We start from the raw sequence: 25,569 nt of genomic DNA, 5'->3' as shown, positions 1-25,569 counted from the left end.
CAGATATGTGCTTGATGTCTTATTTTCTTGGTATCGAAGTTCTTCAAAAGGATGATGGAATTTTCATTTCTCAGAAGAAATATGCAAATGATATTTTAAAGAAATTTTAGATGGAGCACTCAAAACAAGTTCCTACTCCAGTCGAAGAGAAGTTCAAGTTATTAAGAGAAAATAAAGGAAGAGCAACAAATCCTACGTATTAAAAAAGTTTGATTGGAAGTCTGAGGTACTTAACTGCAACCAGACCAGATATTGTGTTTGGAGTTGATTTGCTTAGTAGATTTATGTAAGAACCTTATATCAACCATTTTCAAATTGCAAAATGAATTTTTTGATATATCAAAGGTACTTAAATGATGGTATTTATTATGAAAATACTAATGACGTGAATGTTGCCGGTTACACTGATAGTGATTGGGTTGGAGATATAGAAACAAGAAAAAGTACTTTGAGATTTGCATTTCATCTTGGTTTTGGTGCAATTTTATGGTATCAAAGAAACAATAAGTAATAGCACTCTCTATAGCAGAAGCAAAATATATAGCAACAACAAGTTGTGCAACGCAAGTAGTTTGGCTAAGAAGAATTTTTGGAGAATTAAATGAGAAACAAAGTACTCTAACAACATTTTGCGAGAACAAGTCAGCTATTGCACTTTGCAAAAATCCAATATTTCATGGGAGATCAAAGCATATTGATATACGGTTTTACAAAATTAGAGAATTGGTAAATAAGAGAGAAGTTGTGATCGAGTACTGTCATACTAAAGAACAAATTGCAGCTATATTTATAAAACCATTGAAAATAGAGTTATTTTACAAGTTGAAGAAAATATTTAGAATGATAAATTCTGTAAGTTTGATTTAAGTGAGGTAATATTATTAATTATAAATTAACTTGTATCACTAGAATCTTCACAAAGAGTGTTGAAGTCAAAATGGTCAAAGAAGCAAAGTTTTAGTAGAATACAACAATCATCAATTGTTAGAAGTTAACATATTAGAAGTTTGAAGAATTTTTAAGATGTTTATACTTGTGCTAGAAATTACAAGATGCCAACTAATAAAATTAAATAAAGATAATGTAAAAATTATTCATTTGGATAGTTAAAATTAAAAATAAAGTTAGATAAGTATGTGTATTAAAAAATTTGAATAGTTAAAATTAAAAGTAAAATTAGATAAGTATGTGTATTAAAAAATTAATAAAATTATTAGTATGAAGTATTGTCTATATAAAAGCACTTGTATTTTATGTATTTTGGTGTATTTCATAAAATAAAATTATATTATGAGAATTGAGAATTACTTTTTTATTTCTTTATTTTACGAGTATTAATGAATTTAAAAGATAAAAATATAATAGTATCATTTATATGAGTTAATAATATTGGAGCTAATAAAGTATAGCTATTATACTTATAATCATATATAGTACATTTTAGTTATCAATTTAAAATAATTATTTTTTAAAATATATAAAAAAGACAAAACAAAAGTTGAATGGACAGTGGACACCCACAAAAGGAAAAAAAAAGTTGCGGAGATATACGGGAACGGTAGCAGAGAGTAGAGAAAGGAGTGTAAATATGAGAGGATAAAGGGAGGAAAAAGACAATAAAAGTCAAAATGGGTGTGAGCTTATGCTTCACCACTTCCGCCACTTACACTCTTCCTTCATTCTCTTCCTCCTACAACAGATCACCATCGCTTTCCCAAACCCTGTTTTTCCCATTTTGCCCCAAGCCCCTCTTCTCCCTCAACCTCAACCTCATGTCCAAGTCCAAGTCTGGCAACGTTGATGACCACACGCTCACGTCATCACTCTTCGATTACCATCGCTTCGATCATCAACTGCTCCAATCCATCGCTTACGATTCTCTTGTTTGGGCCTCACTTCACGGCCTCCTCGTTGGCAACAAATCCATCCAGGTTCATTCACTTCTTCTTCTTCTTCTTCTGCTTCTTCTTGAATTTCATAATCAATTTGTTTCCAATTATAGAATTCCGGAACTGTCCCTGGTGTTGGCTTGGTTCATGCGCCCTTTGCATTGTTGCCGAATCCATTCCCTGAGATTCGTTGGAAGCAAGCGTGTCACTTAGCCCCTTTGTTCAATGAACTTGTTGATCGAGTTAGTTTGGACGGAAAATTTCTCCAAGAATCTCTCTCCAGGTAAGCTACCTACAACTAATTGCTTCTGTTCTTGTGTTATGTTTGTAAATTGTAATCTGTTTCCTCGTCTCAATGCAGAACTAAGAAGGTTGATGAATTTACCTCCAGACTTTTAGATATTCATTCCAAGATGCTAGAGATTAACAAGAAAGAGGTATTATTATGTATATATATTTAAATGTTTGTTACTGTTCTTTTGGCTAAATGAATCAATGGGATTTAATGATATTAATTTTAATAGGATATACGATTGGGATTACATCGTTCAGACTATATGCTTGATGAACAGACTAACTCACTTCTACAAATAGAGCTCAACACTATTTCCTCTTCTTTTGCTGGTCTTAGCAGCCTTGTGTCCCAACTTCATAGGTAACTGTTGCTGTAAGTTCTGTATAGTATGTAATTGTTTTTAATGGGAGCGGATATTGTCAATCCTTATTAATGAGATTTTTATCTTGATAATGCCGCTCTTTATTCATGAAATTTTACCTAGTATGTTCATGTCAAAATGCAATAGAAAGAACAGATGTATAGGAGTGACAATATTCATTCCCTTTTTAAATTGTCTTTGTTGATATGGATATATATATGTTTTAAGATCCATTGAGAAGTTTTTGAGTATCAAAATTAATGTTTATTAGGAGATCATATAATAAATGTTTGATGAATATTTGTCCAAATTGAAATTATGTATACGAATTCTCAAGGATTTTTTTAATTTTAGGGCAAACTTTGACCGGTATCTTTATAATAGTTTTTCATTTTCCAGGAACACACTAAGTCACTATGGAAAATTGCTTGGACTAGATTCTGAAAGGGTTCCTGCCAATAATTCTGTCAACCTGTTTGTAGAGGCATTAGCTAAAGCTTGGAGTGAGTATAATAACCCCAGGTCAGTTTGGAGAAAAAAGTTTGCTTTCCATTTTATTCGCTGCTGCTTCTGATTCTATGCTCTATTTATAAATGGATCTGCGCAGGGCTGTGATTATGTTTATAGTTCAGGCTGTGGAACGAAACATGTATGACCAACATTTTCTCTCTGTATATCTAAGAGAAAGATATCCTTTTTGTGTTGGTTATTGGACAAAAAAGAAAAATGTTGAGCTATCAAATATGATCTCAAAGGAGAAGATGGTAAAGTAGTATCACTTTTTATACTTGGTAGTTAGTAAACAATTGAGTAGTTAGAATTATTTTCCTTAGCTTTATAACACGCATCACATTACAACCATACGAAAAACATTGGCAGAAGTTGATCAAGAAGGAGAACTACTACCGGATGGAACACTGGCTGTGTATGTGTTCCTTGGAGAACTTACTTCTTGCACATGTTTATTTCTTTAATTACATTTTGTTTCTGACTGTAGAAAACTATAATTTCTTGGGACTCACAGGGGTGGACAAGCAATTGCTGTCATTTACTTCAGGGCTGGCTATACACCAGCTGACTTTCCTTCAGAATCAGTGAGTGCTTTTTATCCAGCTTCTGCTTCTCAAAATAACTGTCATTATTTTTTCAAATAAAAGTGTCTGTTTAATTTTCTGTTAACTTAAGTTGCTCCTCTTAAATATTGGCAAAGCTTATGCATGACATGATTGTAGTACACTATCTTTTATCTTCTTCGCTTCTTTGTCTTTTACTTCTATTTTTATTTTATCTTAGTATATTATGTTACATTTCTTTTAATCAATGTGATCTGATTAACTTGCATTCTTCCTTTCCTCAATCTTTCTATTTCAAGGAATATCTTCATTCATAATATTGTTTCCCAACGTCCTATGGCAGTTGCATTCTTTCAGTTCCAATGCTAGTAAGCCTTCTATTTCTGGCAATTCTAATGGCTTTAGATATCTCTTGCTTATTTTGTAGGAATGGAGAGCTAGGCTATTGATGGAACAATCTTCTGCCATCAAATGCCCTTCAATTTCTTATCATTTGGTTGGTACCAAGAAGATTCAGCAGGAACTTGCAAAACCCAATGTTCTTGAGAGGTATATTTCAAGCTTTTTTGCATTGGACTCATGTGAGGGATTTATTATGTGAAGTGAAATTGCATCATTTTTCCGGAGCTTCTATTCTCCAATAAATGCCGTAGTTGGTTAATCATGAATAGGTTGTATCATTTTATGTTTCATATTGTTTAAGATGATTCTTTAAGGAGGATCTTATGTTCTGTTTTTCGTAAAAAGAAGATAAAAGAATGTAGGTTTTTGATGCCTTGGAAATATCAACCTTTGGATGATGGTTCATCAGAAAAATGCACATAATTCCTAAGGAAACAAATACTCCGAGTCTTTGAGTAATTTGTCTATTTTGGCTAATCGTAGTCTTTTTCTCTGGTTGATTTATCTTTCCTAAGTGTCTGGATTAAATCTATAAGCAGGTTCCTTGAAAACAAAGATGATATTGCCAAACTGCGTGAATGCTTTGCGGGATTGTGGAGTTTGGATGACTCAGATATTGCAAGAAAAGCAATTGAAAGGCCAGAACTATATGTGATGAAGCCCCAAAGAGAAGGAGGAGGTCTAATACACCTAAACTTTGATTCAACCATTTGCCAAGAGGATGGGGAATTGACTTAATGAACTCATCTAGCTGTAGTTATTTTTCAGGAAACAACATTTATGGTGATGCTGTGAGGGAAACCCTCCAAAAATTACAGAAAGCAGGTTCTCAAGAAGATGCAGCTTACATTCTTATGCAGAGAATATTTCCAACTACTAGTGCAGCAATTTTGATGCGTGATGGTTGTTGGCATAAGGATCATGCCATTTCCGAACTCGGGATATATGGTACTTATTTAAGGTATGTTGCTTTTCCACATATCTATAAGAGTTCCATGCTCAAGTTGGCAAAACACTTGACATATCTATGGATTTGAATTTACAGGAATAAGGATAAGGTCATCATGAACAACCAAAGTGGGTATTTGATGCGTACAAAAGTATCGTCATCAGATGAAGGTGGAGTTGCAGCTGGTTTTGCAGTATTAGATAGTGTATACCTCACTTGAAGTGGTAAGCCTGTGGAGTTTTCAGGGTAACCTTAAAGTAAAAACATTATATTCTTGATGGATTGGTTGGTAACATATAATGAATCTTTGGTCATAATTTTATTTCCCTTACTCCTTAACAAGTTAAGGAAAAGAGGAGACCTAGTTTGTTGTACTGAAAGCCGAAAGGCCTCTTGCTTAATTCCATGTTTCTGACCAGTAAAGATTGATTAACTGTTCAAACTGCTCTCTTTTGATGGCAATGACATAAGATGGTAAGCATCCACTTGGCCCGTGAAGCATCCACCCTTTTATCCGGAACATGAATTTTATCATGCAACATTTCCGTTTCTTTTGGATCTGGCATCTTGTACCAACATTTCTCTTTCGTTCTTTCTTTCTTTCTTTCTTTCTTTTAATTTTTATAAATTACAAGAAGGAGCTGCATTTTCACTGGCGTCTATAAACTTTAGATGGTGTTTAGTAGTAAAGATATGATACAAATGTTCTAGGACTACTGGTTTAAAAAATCTTGAAAATGAGGTGCCAATTGTAACGAGACTCAAGTTGCTTGTAAAATTTGTCGATTCAAATGCGTACAAAGATATTATTTTACCTTCAAACATGTTTAAACCAGCAAAAAACTAAAGTACTCTCAAAACGCAAGAGACCTGGTTCAAATAATGACAACCTTTGTGCATTGACCATAAAAAATAAAAATAGTAAACAAATCTTAAGAAATTTTATATTGAACATTGTATAAATTTATTACTCTAGATGTTTTTAAGATGTATTATTGATTGAAGATATTTATATGCGATATAATGATACTTGTTTGATATGTAATTGTTTTATAATAAAATTTGTTAATAAATTATTTGTCTAGTAAAAGAGTAATTTTCAAATATTTATAGAATAATAAAAACTTATTAAAGACCAGAATATGTAACATGGAATTTATATAGAGAGCAATTTGAGTGTTTACTACTTAGAAACTATTATAACAGAAGCTTAAGCATAATATATTAAATTGCTAAGTAATGAATAGTGATGATAGCAAAAGTTCATTAGCGTGTTGTGTCCTTCCATCCATATTCACGAGCTCTGTTTTCCCATAAAGCTGTTAGCCTGCGTTCTTGAATGAGCTGTGTCTCTGCCCTCTCTCTTGCTTCTTCACAAGTTTCCACCGCCAAGTTGCACTTTACTGCTTCCTCTTGGTAATGTGATATGCTTTTCCTTGCATCCATTACTAATCTTCTAGCATGTTCCATGCTCTCATTGGCTACAATTTTCTGCAAATTTATCTCCTCAGAGAGCATAGTCACTGGATCCTTATGCATTTCTTCACTCATAGCTGGATCATGTTTACCGCAGTCTGCACTTATATTATAGTATGCTCTTAACACAATTTTCTATTAAATCAATCGAAGAAAGCTCTGAACTAATTGTGTTTGTGTGTGTGTGTTTCAAAGGAAAGAGAAGGGGGAAAAGCTTACCCGAAGGATTGAAGGGATACTCAGGCAGAGAGCAAAAGCATTCTTCACATGAAGGACATGGAGAATGAACAGTTGTGGCATCTTTCAACCGCCATTGGGAGGGTGGTCCAACTTTGAATACAATGAAACAAAAACTCATCCAAACTAAAACCCACTTCAAAACGCCATGTGGTGGATGAACCCTCCACGCCCTCATTGCAAAAATACAAACTTTGACTCTCAAAACTTAACTTGCAGCAGTGTTCTCAAGAGCAAAAGTAATGGTGCCATTCTAGCATGACTCAAGTGTAATACTGTGAAGCAATGGCGGGGTGTGTGTGTGTGTGTGAGAGAGAGAGTATTTTCGAATAGCACAACTGCACAAGTAAAGGATCAGGTCATGGAGGATGAATTTGACTGTAAAACGCAATGATTGAGAACACTAACAGCTTCACAAATCACAAAGCCTATTATATTATATTAAAAGAAAAAAAAAAAGAAGTTAGTAGTACTTATTTTGATGTGAATGGAAGACAATGTCTACTTTGCCTTTCGGAGAGAAATAAAAGGAGACCCAGATCCCAGTAAAGTGCAATGACTACTCTCTAATCTTTATATGGATTTGTTGAAGAGTGAGAATGAAAATGCGATGCAAGGGTGAGAAAGTAAAAAGCCCTTAAGGCGTAGGGGTTGGGTTAACACACTTCAATAATTAGGTCTGTAAACTCGGCATTTTAGCATAGACAATAGGCCAGGGAGAAACTTGTTACCTAAAACCTATCTATCCATTCCCGAAATAAACGAATTCAAAATTTAAATATATCCGGGGCCAGTTACTAGTTAGTTACACTTATCTCAATGATATATTTAAAATTTGAGCGATCTTTATGTGATTCAGCCTTCTAAAAAAAATCTTATTACTATGTGATTATTAAGCACTAAGCAATTCTATACGACCTTTAATTTGGGGATGATTCAACATGGAGATTCTTGCTGCTGCTGTACAGGTGATCCCACATGTCAACGGTGCACGTGCAGCTGCGGCTAAATTCTCCTATTTCTCAGAGAAAGACAAATAACAATTCAAATACACTTGATTCTTCTATATTTATGATTTAAAATATAATTATTTAAATTACTTATATAGTTATATAGTTTAGTTATATAGTGTAGGGGTGCACATGGGCCGGGTGAAGCCGGGTTTGATAGGACCCAGACCCGACCCGAAATATACACCGGGTCTATTTATTAGACCCGAACCCGATCATAGACCCGATGAAATCAATACACTTTCGGGCCACAATTATACCGGGTGAAAACCGGGTGAAAACCGGGCCGTTAACATTACATTACGTTGATACCTTCTTGTAAGCTAGCATGTAAAAATATCCAAATTTTCAAGACTCCAACCATTATTTAACATGGTAAAATTCACTTAAAAAAATATAACAAGAATCAACCCTTTTTTAAAATTAAAGCATAACCACAATCAATACTAAAGCAAAACCACAATAAATAATAATATTGTCTAATAATATCAAATATTTAAATCAATACAAATAACACAATATTATGCATTAGTCTAAAGTCTTATTCATTCTAAACATAAAACATTAATTTATAGTCTTATAATGACTAATAACACAAAATATTAAGGTTTACAATACTTAAATTCTACATAAAAATAATCATGATCCATTACTAATAACACAAAATATAAATTATGTATGATGACCGGGCCACCGGGCCGACTTTGGGTGACCCGAGCTATGGCCCGGACCCGACCCGAAATAATGACCGGATCTATTTTTGAGACCCTAACCCGACTCTAAACCCAATGAAATCACACCAAATTAGCCCCTAAAGTATTCGTGCCCGGGTCGGGCCTTCGGGCTGGGCCGGGTCTGTGCACCCCTAATATAGTGTGCATTTTGATGCATTTTAATTTTACCATTGATACTTGCTTCTTCGTTAATAATGATGAAAGGAAAGAGTTAGAAAAGTTTAAAAAAAATTAAAAAAAAATAAGAGAGCGAGGACACAGAATTCAACCATTTCAAAATATTTGGATTATTAAATAGTTCAATAATAAAATATACTTTTTAAAGTTTTTTAATAATTATTAAATAGTCTTTATTTAATTTTGACTATAATTGAATTATTTATATATTATTTAATTATTAAATCTACTCTCTATTTTATAAATTATTATTTTTTATTTCTCTATTATTTTTATTAATCATTAAAAACAAAAACAACAACGAGATAGATTTTTCATCGTGACCTTCATAAATATTTTGGCAATGCGAACTGGACATACAACACAATCCATTGAATATCACACGTTTTTTTTAAATTCAATCGATTGATCGATTAAATTTCGCAGAGCAACAAAGGTATTTTCTTATTCAATCGATTGGTATAATAATACAATCGATTGAAATTTGTATGTGATTAAAGTATTCAATCGATTGGTATATATATAAAATTCATATTTTTACAATAAAATAATGTCATTTTTATTTATTATTTTAACAACTATGTCATACAAATATTATGTTTTGTTAATTATATTTTATTTTATGGGAAAAGAAAACATATTTGAACATTTGATGGTGTGATTACTGATTAGAACACCCACATCAAGAAAGTCATTTATCAAACACCGGTTATGATTTTCTTCAAATAAATTCACCTGAAAGACGCAATTGGACTCTATACTGAATAGGACTTGAAAACCGACCGCACTTTATTTTCCTTTCCAACTGAAACTTCTTTTTCTAAACCGAAAAATTGAATTTCACTAACGAATAGTATAAGTACAAGAGATAGTGATACCAACATAATAACAATGCACAATAAAATGATACACACTGATGATCAAATATGCTTATATGCATACAGAGAATAAACTGCCTATAATATTCCCATAAAGATTCTTGTACCATGACTTATCCCAAAACTCAACTCTTATCACCAACACCATATCGGTTCCTATGTAGTATATATACTGACCTCATTTCCTCAAAACTAGACCCTGTAGAATTTGTTTATACAACACCCCAACAAAAAACATATATTATAACAGATAAACAAGGGGTAAAAAAAACAAGGAAAACATTAGTGCCTCAGTAATATTGTGCTGTGATTAACTCAATAACATGCGATGGCAAGCAAGAACTTTTCCAAATATGATAGAGATATCATCGAGAAAGAAAATAAACTCCTAGGGGATACAGGATGGGCGTCTGCAATATTCATAAACTTTGTGTATAAAGGTCTGAGTACAATTTTCGCTCTTTGTATGAACAAATACTATGCAGACTCTTCTAAGTTCTAATTCTATCATAACATGATTTGGAAAACAGGATGCATAATGCATGCGTGCAAAGCAACCTTGTTCCCTTCACTATATAAGAATGCTTCAAGCCTTATCTATAATCTAATATATTGTCAATTCATTAGATTCAGTATATTTGAAGCTTCCAGTTGGATGTAAAGTTCATAATGATGATTGTGATGAACAGAGCTGGTTACTGTCAGCAATAAGTAAAGCACGATCTTGTCATCTTATCTCCTTCCTCTTCATTTTCTTCTTGTTCATCGGGGAATTTTTAATCTTATCTCCATAAGATAGAAAGAAAAGGAGAAAGAGGGAAACAAAGAATGCGAGGCTCAGTTTGAATTTTTGAATCTCCAACCCAGATACTAAGAACAGTTTGAATTAATGGTCAAAGAACCTGTTACCTCATTTAGGTCTACATTGTCATCATCAGAATCAGGAAGGTTATCAAAAAATGCATTAAGACACACGGGAACCTGATCATTCCAGGCACCCTTGTTTGCCTGGGCTCGCCATTTCTGGTCAGCTATCATTTCAAGAGAGAGGCCCCATTGAAGCAGTTCTTCCTCCGTATGATGGACTGCCAAGCTGTATTCTCCACCAGCACCCAACTGCATGATGCGGATCTCACAGTTTGCAGGATTGTTCAGAAGCTCAAACTGTTCAACCGTCCACTTGAACCACCTCATGAGGAAAACACGGGATGCTAGCCCATGTGTGACAATTATCAGGTTTAGATCATGGGAAAGGTCTTGATTGAGCCTATTCATGTCAATGTCCCTCCACAGAGATTCAAGGAAACCTGGAAAACAAGAAGCCTCAGAATCAATATCATGCCTTGTCAATCTCTGCAAGTTGCATTAGTTTAAAATACAATTAAGGACCGACAAGTAGGAATAACTTCCTCAAATTGCAGGAAAATATAACTCTCCACTTCAACTAAATCCTTTCCATTTTTGTTTGTTATTATTGCACAAGTAATTTCAGGTTTTGTTGCTCTTACTAGGTCAAACCCTTTCTTAGTGATGATTCCATAATAATACATGCAGCACACTTTCAGATACCACATCCTTTCATTGTGCCAATTTTGGTTAACTCGCCTAATTAAACCAATACTCATGATAACAGCGTAAGTTGGGTTTGAATATACTATTATAGCTGGCAAGTGACTATAAACTGTTGTTAATATGATGGTTTGTTTAACTTGAATTCTTTCTCTCAAGGTAAACTCCTCCTTTATTTTTCTCCCTCTTCTATGTAATTAAAATGAAAAAAATATTTTAATTATGTATTACTACATCAATCAAACTAACTATTCTTCACACTCATTACCTATTACCTGAAGCAAACTCAAAATCCACATTATCTTCGTCATAATTCAATATTAGGGCAAAGAATCAGAAACCAAATCCAAATTACCAGGATACAAAAACTACAAGATCCAGAATAAATCCTTAGGATAAGAGGAAAGGTATTGTGCGTACTTACTGGAAACGCGATCGAAGACATCGGCGGCGGACTCGCCCTCAGGGAAGCGGTAGTAGAATCTGCCGTATCGTAACCGAGTCTCCATGATAGAATCCATGCGCTCACGCTCCTGGAAGTTCCCGAAGTCCTGCTCCCGAATGCGGCATTCTTCCCTCACGCCTATCACGCGCGTCCTCGAGAACGAGCGCCCTAACTCCCGGAGCGTGGATCTGGCGCGCGCGTAGGGCGACACGTAGAAGTACAGGCGCCAGTTCGGGGAGGATGAGTCGGAGGCAATGGCGGCACGGATGCATGCCCCGGCATTCTGCGCTTGAGCGATTCCGGTGGGCGTTAGATCGATCTTGTGGTCGGGAGTGGTGGTGTACGCCGCCGTGTCGAGGTTACCGTGCGACTCGCCGTGGCGCACCAGTATTATTCTCTTCGGAAGCACCTTGTGTTGATGCATATTGTTATTGTAACTGTAACTGTTGCTGCATCAAAATTATGGCAAAATTGAAAAATTCAAATTCAAATGATATTTACGCTATCGAGTACGCAGTACGCACAGTGCACACACTCCTAATCCCCCAAATCCAATTTCATCTGGCTGGGTTTATGTGTCACAAGGAGACTACTAAAATGGTATGCGAAAATTCATATGGCTGACAAAATAAATTTTAAATAAATTGTTGAAAAATTTAAAAATATAATAGAAAGAATTAGATATTATATATATATTTTAAAAAATAATTTTAGAGATTAAATTTTGATGTAGATTTTTGTAATTATTAATAGAAAATGATATTTTTTATTTTTAAAATTTAATAATTTTTTATTAAGTAATTTTTTTAAAAAAAATTATTGTAAATGACAACATTTTTTTGAAAAAAAAATTTAAAGATTAAATTTTGTTATTCAAAAAATATTTTATTAATAATATTTTTAGAAAATTTGTTCTGACTAAATCTTTCGATACTAAATTAGTAGTTAACTCTATTATATATTAATTGTATTATTTTTTCTTGGCAAATTCTACCATGTAGAAGGAAAAAAATTTTTACATGTGTAAAAATAGGCTGTCAAATATATATGCAATGGGATCCCTTTGTAGTGGGGTTATTATGTAAGGCACCACTCAAATAAAGATCCCAAAAATAACTTTTTTTAAAGACGCCTATGTGGCAAAACCTAAATCATACATTCTAAAGCCACACTTTTAACACTTAAAACCATAGTATTTTATGAGAAAAGCGTCACCTAATGGAAAAAAATAAATTAGAAGATTTAAGAGAAGAAATAATTAAATTATCAAAATTAATAGATCAAAAACTAATGATTTTAACTAATGTTAATTGTAATGATACCAAATTCTTAAAATCAATACAAAATGATTTTTTTCAAAATCTTTATTTTACTATAAGTTTTATTGAAGGACTTCAAAAACTTGAAAAAACTTATATTTCACATGAAATTTCTAAAAAATGCTACCATGAAAATGATTCTCCACATCTCTATCATACGTTTAACCCACAATTAAATTCTATAGTAGATATGCTTGAAGAAATATTAGTATCTATAAATTTTCAAAGAAATAAGGAAAAAGAAGAACCTAATATAAACAAAATTAAACAAATATTAAATAAATATTTTCAGAAAAAATCCCAAAGAAGAAAAAATTCAAAATATAGCCAACATAACAAAACTAAAAGTAAAACCACCATTGAAATGATGAATATTGAAGAAAAATTAGAAGAAGTTACAATGCTTTTTAAACAATTAAAAATGGCTCAAGAAAATAATATTATGGAACAAGAATTTCAAATAGAAGAAGAATTAGTAAATTCTGAAAATATAGAAAATGAAAAACACATCCTAGATTATTCAAGTGATGAAGAACCAGCAATTTCAATACAAGTAAAAAATGAAGCTGGAACATCTAAGGATAATCAATCTCAATTTAAATGGGAAATAGGGTTTGAAAATTATGCTTTTAAAAAGGGATTTATAAATAAAAATTCAAAGTATACAAAAATAACATCAAAGTATGTTCCTAAAATTCAGGAAACGGAAGGAGAAAGAGTGCTCGATTTAGACCGTAAAAAGAATGAAAAAGAAATTTTCGAGAACTGGTTGAACTCCTTCTTATTAGAAGCCTTTACTAATCCAAAACTTAGTGAATTGTCTGAAGGAGATATCTGGAATTATATAGGATTTCATACTAAAGGAACTGTAAGAGATTATATGACATCAATAGAAAACCAAATAATAGAAGAATTAGCAACAAAAACAACAGTTTACGATAAGATATTACATATAATGATGATTCTATATAAAGAATTTTTTGGAAAAAATATTATAGATCATAGACAAGAAGTCTATAATAAAGAATATCAAGAAGCGAAAAATCATTTAGCTAGTATTCAAATATATGATTTATGTAATGTGGAATCTTACATATGTGAATATAGAATACATTATTATAAACTAAAAGAAGAAGATAAAAACCATTATCTTAGTATGTATATAACAAAACTTCCATACCCTGCTAATGGATTTATAATGGGAAGATTTATAAGAGAAATAAATAGAGGAACAATTGAAAATAATTTTGGAGGAGCAACCTCTGCAATAAGAGAGGAAATAAAAGAACGTTGTATGCAAGAAGCAACTCAAAAAAGATTTGAAAATATAATTAGAATTTGCTGTCAGGATAATGAAGAAATATCTCAAAAATATGGTCTTAATAAAAATTTTCAAAGAAAAAGAAAATATCAATTTAGAAAAAGAAAATACTATCCAAATTGGAGAAAAAAGAGGTATTTTAGAAAAAGAAGTAACAATAAAAACAAAAAACAAAAAAATGACTATTGCCCAAATAAAAAAAAAATTGTAAGTGTTGGTATTGTCAAGAAGAAGGACACTATGTAAATGAATGTCCAAAAAAGAAGGATAAAAAAGACCTTACCAAACAATTAGAAATTGCTAAGTCTTGTTTCATAGAACCATTAGAAGAATCAGATGATAACTTAGACTATATTTTTGAATATGTTTCAGAAACAGACTCAGAGACTGAGCAATAATGCCACATTTATTACTATAAAAATAACATAAAAGTTTATAAATGCTTTCATAGATACTGGAATAACACAATGCTTTGCTAGTACAAATATAAAACTTGATTGGAAAAAATTAAAGAAACCATTAAGAGTTAGAATAGCTGACAAATCAATACATAAAATTGACCAAAAAGCAGAAATGGCTGAAATATTTATTCAAAATTATAGGTTCATTGTTCCATCCATATATATGTTAGATTCTGGGATGGATTTTATCATAGGAAATAACTTCTTAAAGCTATATCATCCATTCATTCAAGAATTAACATATATAATTTTAAAAGCTCCACACGATTCTTCAATAAATCAAAAATCAAAACGTATAAAGATACCAACTACTACCATAGATAAGATTTTAAAATTTAAAATATTTTCTATATTAGAAACATGTTATTTAAATTTATATTTTCATATAAATATCCCAAAAAATAATCTTGAAATAAAAATAGAAGAACTTTTGGATGAAACTTGCGCTGAAAATCCTTTAGATGTTAAAAATACAAATAAAGAATTAGTAAGCATTAAATTAAAAGATCCTACAAAAGAAATAAATGTTCCAAATAAAATTCCTTATTCCGCAAGAGATAGAGAAGAGTTCTCATTAGAATGTAAAGATCTTTTGGAAAAAGAAATTATAAGACTAAGTAAAAGTCCTCATGCGGTTCCAGCCTTTTATGTCGAAAACAATAATGAAATTAAAAGGGAAAAACGAAGAATGGTAATTAATTATAAGAAAATGAATGAAGCAACTGTTGGTGATGCTCATAAACTTCCAAGAAAAGATTCTATTTTGGAAAAAATCAAAGGAGCAACTTGGTTTTCATCTCTTGATGCAAAATCAGGATATTGGCAACTTCGTTTAGACGAAGAAACAAAGAAATTAACTGCTTTTACTTGCCTAACAAAAGAATCAAAAAGTGTGTTGCTCTATGAATGGGATGTTTTACCATTCGAATTAAAACAAGTCCCAGGTATCTATCAAAGATTTATGGAAGAAAATCTAAAAGAGTTAAATAAAATTATTCTAGTTTATATTGATGATATATTAATTTTTACAAAACAAGATAAAGAAGATCATCTTCAAAAATTATTAATAGTTTTAGAAAGATGTAAAGAAAAAGGATTAGTTCTTAGCAAAAAGAAAGCAAAAATAGCAAGACAAGAAATAGAGTTTCTTGGGTTAATTTTATCCACTCAAGGAAAGTTAAAACTTCAACCAAATATTTTAGAAAAGGTAAATTTACTTCCTAATAAAATAGAAGATAGAAAACAATTACAAAGATTTTTAGGGTGTATAAATTATATTTCTGATCAAGAATTTTTAAAGAATATAACAGAATACACTAAAAACTTATTTCCAAAAATAAGTACTAAAAAAATGAAATGGGAAGAAAAAGATAGTATGCAAATTCAAAGAATCAAAGAATTATGTGAAAAGCTTCCGGAACTTTATATTCCAGTAGAAAATGACTACTTAATAGTAGAAACAGATGCTTCAGACATAACCTGGTCAGGATGTCTAAAAGCTAAGAAAGCTATAAAAAGTTTGAAACAAGAAAAAGAATCACTAGATTCTAAATATTCCCCAAAGGAATTACTTTGCAGGTATATTTCAGGAACTTTTACTCCAACAGAACAGAGATATACTACTCATGAAAAGGAAACTCTAGCAGCAATTAAATCTCTTAAAAAATGGAAAATTGATTTACTACCCAAAGAATTTACATTAAGGACAGATTCAAGTTACCTAACAGGTTTCATTCGATACAATTTAAAAGTTGATTATAATCATGGGAGATTGGTAAGATGGCAATTATTTTTGTTACAATATCCAATAAAAATTGAATATATTAAGGGTGACAAAAATATTATTGCAGATACATTGACAAGAGAATGGAGTTCGTTTACAGCGCATTAAATCAAGAAATTCAAAAATATCAGCAAGAACTCGAAGAATGCAAGCATTGTCTGCAAATAAGGGCACAGATCCAATCCCTCAAGAAAGTCATTGAAGTAATGAAATCAACACAACAAGCAAAACCATCAAAGTTCAGCCAGCTAAGCATGGTGGACAAACCAGGTGAAGAAAAAATTTCAGAAAATAAAATAATTACTGAAATTATTAAAAAATCCACACAAAATAAAAAATATTATGTAATTTATAATTGCCCCATGAAAGGAGTATATGATGCCTGGGAAAAAGCAGCACCATTCACACATCAATCAAAGATAGTTCATAAAGGAGAATTTTTAACACTAGAAGAGGCAAAGGAATCCTTCAGGGAATAGGAAGCTCTTCATCCAGAGCAAACCCTAAAAAGAGCAGATAAAGCTCCAATTCAAGCCCAAAGAACATGAATAATGAGAAACATTCCTACAAGGGCTGAAATCAAGGAAAAGAAAAGGGTCTGTAGATCAAATCTCAGAGAAACCCTTAATATAGTCCTGAATTGGACTGAAGAAAAAAGGACAAGTTTGGGATACTATCCTATTGCCAAAGAACAGCTAACAAAGCTGGTTATTTTTCCAGAGGCTTCCCCATCTGACACTTATCAGTTTTTCCAGTATGAATTAATTGATATAATTTTAATTTTTAATGATCTAAAAATTATTAGTGAGTTTTCTGCAGGATTCGTTGATGCAGTAAAGAGATTTAAAAATATGATTGACAATGTAAATCCAAGTGAAATATCCCTAAAATTTACAAATAGTCAACCTATTTTTAGTGAAGATGAAGAATGCTTAGTTCCAGCACACCAAGTAATATTCATGTCCGTCTTCCCAAGAAACTTTCAACCAATTGATCAAATTCAAGATTTAACAATCTACAGTCATGAAGGAAGACTAGCCAGCACATTAGCAAGGGTCTTTGAAAGAACTCAAAAAATAACAAGAGAATCTCACACAAGAATTAATTATAAAAGCAGAAATACTCTGCTTGTGTCCAGCAAAAGAAATGAAATTGAAGAAAGAGAGATGAGACTCTTGGTGAAATTTGAATCTGCATTCTACAATTTATCTGGACTCTTAGAAAAGCTCCTTGAAGGGATAAAAAGGAATCTCTGCTATTTGATAAAAGACAGAGAGGACCACAAGTGCCAGCTATGTGCCTCGGAAATATCTGAAGAAAGCAATAATGAAATGGAATCCACCCACATGATAAAAGAAGAGGACAGTGCATCCACCCACATGATAAAAGAAGAGGACAGTGCATCTGAAGCATCTCTCAACATTATTGCATAATGACATAAGCGCTTAGGTCATAGAGCACCAACAATGTAGCTGGTGCAAGATAATAAACAATGACGTAAGCAATGACGTCATAAGAAGGGTAAGGATGGGAATTGTCCATCAGACCCAACTATTATAAATAGATTGCTTAGGCAATTGTAGAAGGTATCAGAAAACAGAAAGCAGAAGGCTAAGAGTACTCATATGCTAGGAGAGCAAGGAGGAAGCTGCCGAGGCAATTCTGTAGTCTGACAAAAGAATTCCCTTAGGAAAAAATAGTTTTAAACTCCCCTCTGGAGTTAATATCTACAATCTCCCCTCTGGAGATAAAAACACCTTATGTAAAATATACTAAATAAAGGAAGTTTTTCTCCAGAAAGGTACGCCTTTATCCTAATCTCTTAGTTATGAATTATTTAGAAAGCTTAGAATTAACGGAAGAATCTGATTATTATAGATTAACTGCTTTATTAAATAATGAAAAATAGGTTGTTCTAAAAACAGAACTAAATCTCAAATCAAATGAAAATTTTAATAAACAAAGTCTTTTAAAAGAAGTTTTTAATAGAAAAAATATAATATACTATGGAAAAATTCAACTTGAAGCCCCTGTAAAAATAAAATCTGTTAATAGAGAACTTGAAATAGCTTTGATAAATGATGAAGAATTAAGTAAACAGATTGAGAAAATTAAGGATCAACAAAAAAGATCTAAAATTGGATGGATTCATATTAGTACCATACAAGTTTTAATTAAATCTACATATATGAAAGGAATTAATTCACCAATAAGTTTAGCAATCTGTGACAAAAGAATTACTGATGACCCAATAGATCAAATAATTGGAATTGTTCATGGAAATTTGACAAATGTAAATGTTAAATTTAATGCCCATCTTGGATATGCCATACCTTTATCAACTGAAAATCTTGATAGATCTATAAGTTTAGCTTATAAATTTCATAGAAAAAGTTTAATGGAACAAGATGATGAACCATTTTCAATTACATATGCAATAAATTATGCTTTAACAAATAGCCATCATAGTATAATATTTAAAAATAGAGAAAGAATTTATGTTGATGAATTATTTCAGAAAATTGTAAAAACAGAAATACCAAAATATAAAGCTATTGAAAACCCAGTTCTATTATTAAAAGAACCATAAAAAAGATCGGTTTCATCAAATTTTCAAATAAGAGAATCTAAAATCAATAGTCCTTTAAGTTTATCTAAATTAAAAATTAAAGAAGAAAACTCTGAAATAAAAGAATTAACAAAAAAGGTCAAAAAATTAAATGAAACCCTAAATACTAAATTATGACAATAAATAAGGAAGAAATATATGTAACTTATCAAGATAAGAAACAAGAGCTATTTGAAAGAGAAAATCGTTTGAATTATTTGCAGTTTTCTGAAATAAATCAAAGAGCATTTAAAGCTCTAAAAATAATCTATAACAAGTTAAAAAGAGAAGTTGAAGAGCTAGAAAAATTAATAGAATCTCTGAAAAATAGTGATGAATCAATGATAGAGTTTGCAGAAATTTAAAATAAATAATGATAAACAAAACTATTTTAGGAATTATAATAAGATTACCTAATTTATGAGGCATAAAAAGATTGAAAAACCAGAAAATAAAATAAAAAGGAAAAGAGCGAAAAAATTAAAAAATAAAATAGAGGAGTATAAAAGAGAATTAAACAATCTTCAGATCGAAATTGATGACCTTATAATAAAAAGGATAGAAATAAGAATAAATATAAACAAGTTAGAATTAAATCTAGGAAATTTATAAATGCCTGGAAAACCATATTACAATTTAAAAGAATTAAAACTGTTGATAATTAGAAATAAGAGAAAGTGTAGAAATAAAAGAAGTTTTTGAGGATTTAAGAAATTATAAACTTATTCGAAGCAAAATATGAAGAGTTAGTTGAAATTTCGAAAGAAGAATTAAAAAAAAAAGTCGAAATTGAAAAAATTGGTATCAGAGCCAAGTTATCGATTAAGGGTAACACTTTCTCTTTAAGCAACACTTTTAATAATACGCTTTTAAATTAATAACAACCACAAAATAGAAAACGTCTTTACAAAAAGATGAAATTGACAACTTTACCGTAGCATCCCCCTATTATGTATCTTTCCAGGCAGACAAAATGTGCAACACGACAGAAGTTGCAGTTGATAGGAAGTTATAGTTAGAATTTGGAAATAATTATAGTGGGTTAAATGAGGTGATTATGTCAGTTGGGCTGGGTCAGATGAATAAGGAATTTGTTATAAGTTGGGCTACTAGATTGCATAAGTTGGATTTAGAAAGTAGTGGGATGTGGAGAGGAGAGTCATGCTTATAATTATAATCTAGTATGTAGTGATAGTCTTAGGAATAGCAATTCCATCCGAATTCGCGGTTATTCACTCTGTCTCTACCTATTCGGAGTGGGTAATTACCCGTCCCACACCGAGACGGATTTTAGCAGGACGAATTTTTGGGAGGGGCGGAGGCGAGATCGGGTTTAGGTAATACCTGCCCCTACCCGTCCCGTTATATATATAATATATATAATTTTAATATATAATATGTATAATATATGTAAAATAATTAGTAAATGATTAATAATATTATATCATATTTAAATTTTTACTTTAATTTATGTTATGTATGTGATGATAGTTATATAAATTTTGAAATTTAATTTTATTTATTGGATTTTAATAATTATAAGGGCGGGTAGGGGCGGGGCGGGTACCCGCAGGAGAGGGTTAGGGTTCAACGTTTTACTACCCACGGATAGAAGCGGAGCGGGTTCTATGCAGGTTGTTGTACGGCGGGACGGGGTCGAGTAGAGAAAAAACCCGCCCCTACCCGTCCCGTTGCCACCCCTAGATAGCCTTTTATTCAATGTTTAGTATTGTCGTTGGATATTACGCTCAAAGTTCCGTCCAGAGTCGATAGGATTAAAATGTTGTAAATATTATTTCGTCTCCATTTTAGATGGAAATAACGACGCACTAAAATATTGAACTGTAGTGATATAATTAAGGGTGAAAACTCAGGTGAAGTCGACTTCAGATAAAGTTGATATCTGAGAACTATTAGATAGAAATTTAGTCAAATCAGTCAAATTATCTAACAGTTCTCAGATATTAACTTAACATGAAGTAACTGCACCTGAGTTTCTACCGTAATTACACTACAGCAGAGACGCTGCTTTGCGGCGGTTTTTTTTATGATTAGCGGCGGTTTTAAACCGCCGCAAAATCAAATGCCGGCGGCTATGGGAAACGCCCTGGATATTGGCGCGGGGATTAGGTTTTGCGGCGGTTTCTAGTAACCGCTGGTATAACCGCCGCTAATCAGTATTTTGCGGCATTCAGTTAAAAAACCGCCGCTAAATGAGAGTGCAACGATTTCCCGCATGTTTACCGGCGGTTACAAATTGCCGCTATTTAACACGTTTTTAAAGTTTGCAACTGTTTGGCGGCGGTTTTAAAACCGCCGCTAATTTCAATACAAATTTAAAAAAATTGGATTTTCCTTTTAAAAAGCGCTGATTTTTTTATTTAATTTTAAAGATACATTTTTTGGCCTTTTTTGAATTTGTTTAATACTATAAATCTTAATATTTTTCATTTATTGAGTCTAAACTTGCGACAAAAATAACAAAAATAACTGAAAAATAAAATAATATATTTATCATTTGTGTTGCCATGTCTCGCCTTGAAACTGCCAGAGATACATTGGTGGCAGCATCTTTGAAAAAATCAAAATTCTCTATAAGTCAGAGTCAAAATAAGTAAACTACATGATTAGAGAAGAACATCATCTATACTTCAAAGAGATCATCATTCATCAAGAATAAAATTATCAACTACTACATAAACATGTCAATAGTGTCTCTAACAAAGAAACCAACCTTTCATCCACACCTCCTTTTACAGTCAATTCCTAATTCAGCTTTGTTCTCCCGGTGAACCTGAAGTGTAGAAAGAATATGAAGTCATTTTAATTTTTTAAAATACAAATTGAATTTGGAGTTAAAATCTTAGATACAATGATGGTGATGATGACTTACTTGAATCAAATCCATGTAGTTCATTCTATACAGGTGATCCCCAGAAAGAATCAATACATCCTCAATGTTCCTTGCTCTTGGATCCTACAACAAATAATCATGTCATTAATTAAAAAATGGAACTAACACCACTTTGTATACCATATGTCAACAGAACAACATACATAGCACATACAAAGTTTTATATTCTCTGTCAACAAGCAAGCAATTAGACTATATGTGTTAGGATTAATACATGAAATAAAGTACATGATAATGAAATAGCTTAGCACCTTAATTAGCCATTGAAACTGCCTTACAGTTATAGCATCAGCAGTATCCTGAAACCAACTTTGACCCTCCTGACCTAGAACTTAAGTGGCTGCAAGAACCTGAAAACAGAACAAGAGCTCCCTTCATTTGCATTCTCCTTCAAATTCAAGACATTTCCTCTAATCTCCTTTCCTTCATCCCCACTCATTATTCTCTTAATAACTATCTTTATCTCAACCCTCTCAACCTTCCCTCAAATTTTACCCCAACCATCTAAACAGCACTCACATTTTTAGCATTCACCTTTTGATCACCAAAACAAAGCATACAAATCATAGGAACCCCTTCACAAACACTCTCCAAAGTTTAGTTCCAACCACAATATAATGAGTCCAATATGCACCAACAGCAGCATTAGGTAGATCACAACAATATCAATTTGTTTAGATTTTGTCCCATAACCATAACCAGCTGTTTAATAATTTGCCTCACAAAAACTATTTTATAAATCTCTTAAACACACACACAAACACAAATACACCCTTTGGGCATAATCAAAAGCAAAATAAAACTCAAAAATAATACTCAATTAAGCTACCAAGTTTGCTCTTCATCCTTTTTCATAATGCACAATAATTCAAGTATTCATACATACACTACTGTCCACGTCCTTAGTGTTATATGTGGCACATTTAGAATTCATGGTACCTTGTTTACATGTTTAGGTATTCTTAGTTTTGTTATGGTTCTTGTTGGTTTGATTATGCTGGTTCTTTTTTGTTCTTGGCTGTATAAAAAAGTAGAAGTAAATGAGTAACTCTAATGCTATGTATTGCATTATGGTTTCTGATTATTTGTTAATGTACTTCTATTTTTTGTGTTTACCACATTTTAAGGAAGCTGTTCTATATCTAGATATAATACAGGGGCCAATTATCAAAATATAAGAAGTAGCTCTAGAACTAGGTGCATTAGTTGAGTTATGAGTGTTTAACAACTAAACTAATAAGTTTAGGAAAAAAGAAAACAAACAGTAACAACAGCTATAAACACCACAAATTGAATAGCATACTATTTCTTGTAATCTGAAAAGTAAGGATATTATTTTAGAACATGAAAACTCATCAGGTTTCCTTTTGTGTTCAGAGGATAAAAGAGTTTTTATAAAAAAGTTCAACATAACTAGTGTAAGCACATGCATAAAAGAATTATTTATCTTCTAAATAAATTCTGTACCAGTTCTTGCAGAGGTCTTTTATTTTGATCAATAATAGAACTCCTCTCCTCGGTGATCTTCGAAATAAGATCCCTTGCCTGAAGTAATAAGTCTGGAACAGATAGTAAAGATAAGATGGCATTAATTATGAGTCTCCTATAAGATAAAGCTAGCTAGTTTAAGTGTAGAATTATTAAGTGTTTATAATATACCACAGAGGTAATAAAGTAATTAGTAATAAATTATTTTGTTATAAATTTTATCATATAACATAAATAAGATATAAACATTCTAGTTATTAATAAAATATATTTTTATTAATAACTAGATAGAATGCTTACTTTAGATTCGATCAATGAAACAAACTTCATTCAGATCTTTTAAATTGAAATGGAACATATTTTAATTTGAAACAAACTCATTTCAGATCTTATTGCACTATAAGAAATGGAGTCTACTAGTTCATTTGTTCGACCATTACAATCACTAATGTAACTAAAATGAAATGAAATGAATAAATGGTCTTATCACACTATGCTTTGCCCGTTATTAACAAAATAAGGTCTTATCATAATAAAGTAAGTTCCTTTCCTCACTGAGAAAACAAAACAGAGCCTCTTGGAATATAGTTGGCTTAGACATTGCAAAGCATGTTTCAGGGATAGATGCTTAAAAGCATTGCAAAGCAAATAAGAGTATAAAAATATTTGTTATATAAAGCTTAAGTATTTCTACTAATTAATTTGTTATACCACTCCATTTTGATGCGTTTGATCTTTATTTTGCTCTAATTTAAACATTAATATGACAATATTCATTCATTTTAAACAATTGCCGACTAAGATATAGTAGATAAAAACAATTGGTGAAACATTGTTGAAATTGTTCGGATTAGTATGGTGAAACATATTCAAAACACTTGGCATATTGTCGAACACTTGGCATGCAAAAGCATAACCAACACAAAATAGCACTAACAAGCATTCTTTGCAACACCAAATCAAAATTCAGCACCAATGACATGAAAAATCAGCAGCTTTTCGCAGGAACTCAGCAAAGTATCAGTCAATCAATCCAAACAAATTGAAATTCAAACTCAAGAAGCTCTTAACAGCAAGTTTAACTATGTATAAACAAACACTAATTCTAACCTAAACTCAACTAACAACAGCAAATAATCCTAACCAAATCAAATTAACACTAAAATCAACATATAACTAATCCTAATTCAAGAAAGAAAGAAGCAGAGTTACCGGTGAATCTGTCCCGGTTTCGGCGACGATTGTAACTGGTGGCGGCATGTTCGACGGTGACCTCCTCTCCCTATTCGGCTCCTCCCAGCGGCAGATCTATCAATGGCAGCAGCAGCAAACCCTAATGGCGACGGGAACAGGGTGCGACGGCGACGGCTTGACCCCAATCGATGGCAGCGGTGGCGGCAGAGCAGGACGGTGCGAGAACGGACCTCCTCCTTCTCCCCTGCGTTCATCGTCTTCTGCTTCTCCTTCACTCTTCGCCGTTCTTCTCCTTCGTGAGTGGTTCTCTCTCTCTTCGCGAACTCTCTCTCTCTCTCTCTTCGGCTTCAGTGGCGACGACGGCAAGCTTAGTGGTGGCGGCGGTGGCAAGACGCGACGGTGAAGACCCGCGATGAGGACGACGACGGCGCTGGCATCGTGGTGAGCTGATGCGGTCTCCCTCTCTCTTCACGGTTCTTTCTCTTGCGGTTTTGGCTTTCCGACGGCACGGCAATGCGACGGCGGCGGCGAACTCAGCAGCGTCGGGCGGCTCCTTCCTCCTTTCCCTCTTATTCTCCGTTTCTCCCCCTCTTCTCTTTACATTTCTTTCTTTCTTTCTTTTTTTATGAAGTTGCTGAGGGTTGTGCTTTTAGGAAAGGGGGATATTTTTCAATCGCCAAAGAAAAGGGAGATTAAGGGCGGTTCTTTGAAATTTGCCGCAAAACCAAATTAAACAGCTGCTCTTCCAGCGTTTACCACTAAAATCGCTGGAAAATCACCAGATAGCGGCGATTGTTAAAAGAGCTGTTAATTGTCCGCCGCTATCTTCCGTTTTTGTGGTAGTGTTAAGTCATTTCGTTTTTTTTATAGTTAAAGTCATTTTGTTTATGTGATGTTAGTTATGTGTTTGCAGTTTTATTGTTGGTGAGTACTATATTTGTACATTCTACAAAATAAGATGATCTTATTAGGCAAATATCCATACA

General features: G+C 32.5%; 3 protein-coding genes and 2 long non-coding RNA genes across 5 annotated transcripts; 2 read left to right on the top strand and 3 right to left on the bottom strand.

The window, feature by feature from the left end:
- The first annotated feature begins 1,606 nt into the window (after positions 1-1,606).
- Positions 1,607-5,454, top strand: LOC130936654 (glutathione synthetase, chloroplastic). Its single transcript, XM_057866763.1, has 12 exons — positions 1,607-1,931; positions 2,003-2,172; positions 2,251-2,326; positions 2,414-2,544; positions 2,945-3,067; positions 3,153-3,233; positions 3,390-3,470; positions 3,570-3,639; positions 4,046-4,167; positions 4,560-4,699; positions 4,789-4,981; positions 5,066-5,454. The coding sequence occupies exons 1-12, from the start codon at positions 1,629-1,631 to the stop codon at positions 5,187-5,189; spliced, it is 1,614 nt and encodes a 537-aa protein (XP_057722746.1). The 5' UTR covers positions 1,607-1,628; the 3' UTR covers positions 5,190-5,454.
- A 701-nt stretch (positions 5,455-6,155) lies between these two features.
- LOC130936727 (uncharacterized) lies at positions 6,156-6,743 on the top strand. Its single transcript, XR_009068163.1, has 3 exons — positions 6,156-6,385; positions 6,481-6,559; positions 6,641-6,743. It is a non-coding gene; the product is annotated as an uncharacterized LOC130936727 (long non-coding RNA).
- LOC130936726 (uncharacterized) lies at positions 6,236-6,860 on the bottom strand. Its single transcript, XM_057866867.1, has 2 exons — positions 6,665-6,860; positions 6,236-6,543 (listed from the first exon to the last, which is right to left on the bottom strand). Exons 1-2 carry the CDS (start codon positions 6,858-6,860, stop codon positions 6,236-6,238), a joined length of 504 nt encoding a protein of 167 aa, XP_057722850.1.
- Positions 6,861-9,522: 2,662 nt separating this feature from the next.
- LOC130935801 (phosphoglycerate mutase-like protein AT74) lies at positions 9,523-12,065 on the bottom strand. The gene is made up of 3 exons (XM_057865702.1): positions 11,475-12,065; positions 10,391-10,788; positions 9,523-10,262 (listed from the first exon to the last, which is right to left on the bottom strand). Exons 1-3 carry the CDS (start codon positions 11,917-11,919, stop codon positions 10,209-10,211), a joined length of 897 nt encoding a protein of 298 aa, XP_057721685.1. The 5' UTR covers positions 11,920-12,065; the 3' UTR covers positions 9,523-10,208.
- Positions 12,066-21,474: 9,409 nt separating this feature from the next.
- Positions 21,475-25,356, bottom strand: LOC130936215 (uncharacterized). Its single transcript, XR_009068080.1, has 5 exons — positions 24,602-25,356; positions 23,369-23,460; positions 22,153-22,251; positions 21,881-21,964; positions 21,475-21,781 (listed from the first exon to the last, which is right to left on the bottom strand). It is a non-coding gene; the product is annotated as an uncharacterized LOC130936215 (long non-coding RNA).
- Between the last annotated feature and the right edge of the window lie 213 nt (positions 25,357-25,569).

The sequence above is a fragment of the Arachis stenosperma genome, chromosome 6, assembly GCF_014773155.1.
Source record: "Arachis stenosperma cultivar V10309 chromosome 6, arast.V10309.gnm1.PFL2, whole genome shotgun sequence".
Taxonomy (NCBI): Eukaryota; Viridiplantae; Streptophyta; class Magnoliopsida; order Fabales; family Fabaceae; genus Arachis; species Arachis stenosperma.
The sequence above is the reverse complement of the archived record's forward strand: the minus strand, read 5'-3'. Positions and strand labels throughout refer to the sequence as shown.

Coding starts and splice junctions, on each gene's coding strand:
- LOC130936726 (XM_057866867.1), bottom strand. CDS start 6,860: ATGAGGGCGTGGAGGGTTCATCCACCACATGGCGTTTTGAAGTGGGTT. Junction 6,544..6,664: donor GTATCCCTTCAATCCTTCGG/GTAAGCTTTTCC, acceptor ATATAAGTGCAG/ACTGCGGTAAACATGATCCA.
- LOC130935801 (XM_057865702.1), bottom strand. CDS start 11,919: ATGCATCAACACAAGGTGCTTCCGAAGAGAATAATACTGGTGCGCCAC. Junction 10,789..11,474: donor TGTCTTCGATCGCGTTTCCA/GTAAGTACGCAC, acceptor CTTGTTTTCCAG/GTTTCCTTGAATCTCTGTGG. Junction 10,263..10,390: donor ACAATGTAGACCTAAATGAG/GTAACAGGTTCT, acceptor TATGGAGATAAG/ATTAAAAATTCCCCGATGAA.
- LOC130936654 (XM_057866763.1), top strand. CDS start 1,629: ATGGGTGTGAGCTTATGCTTCACCACTTCCGCCACTTACACTCTTCCT. Junction 2,173..2,250: donor CTCCAAGAATCTCTCTCCAG/GTAAGCTACCTA, acceptor GTCTCAATGCAG/AACTAAGAAGGTTGATGAAT. Junction 3,068..3,152: donor AGTGAGTATAATAACCCCAG/GTCAGTTTGGAG, acceptor GGATCTGCGCAG/GGCTGTGATTATGTTTATAG.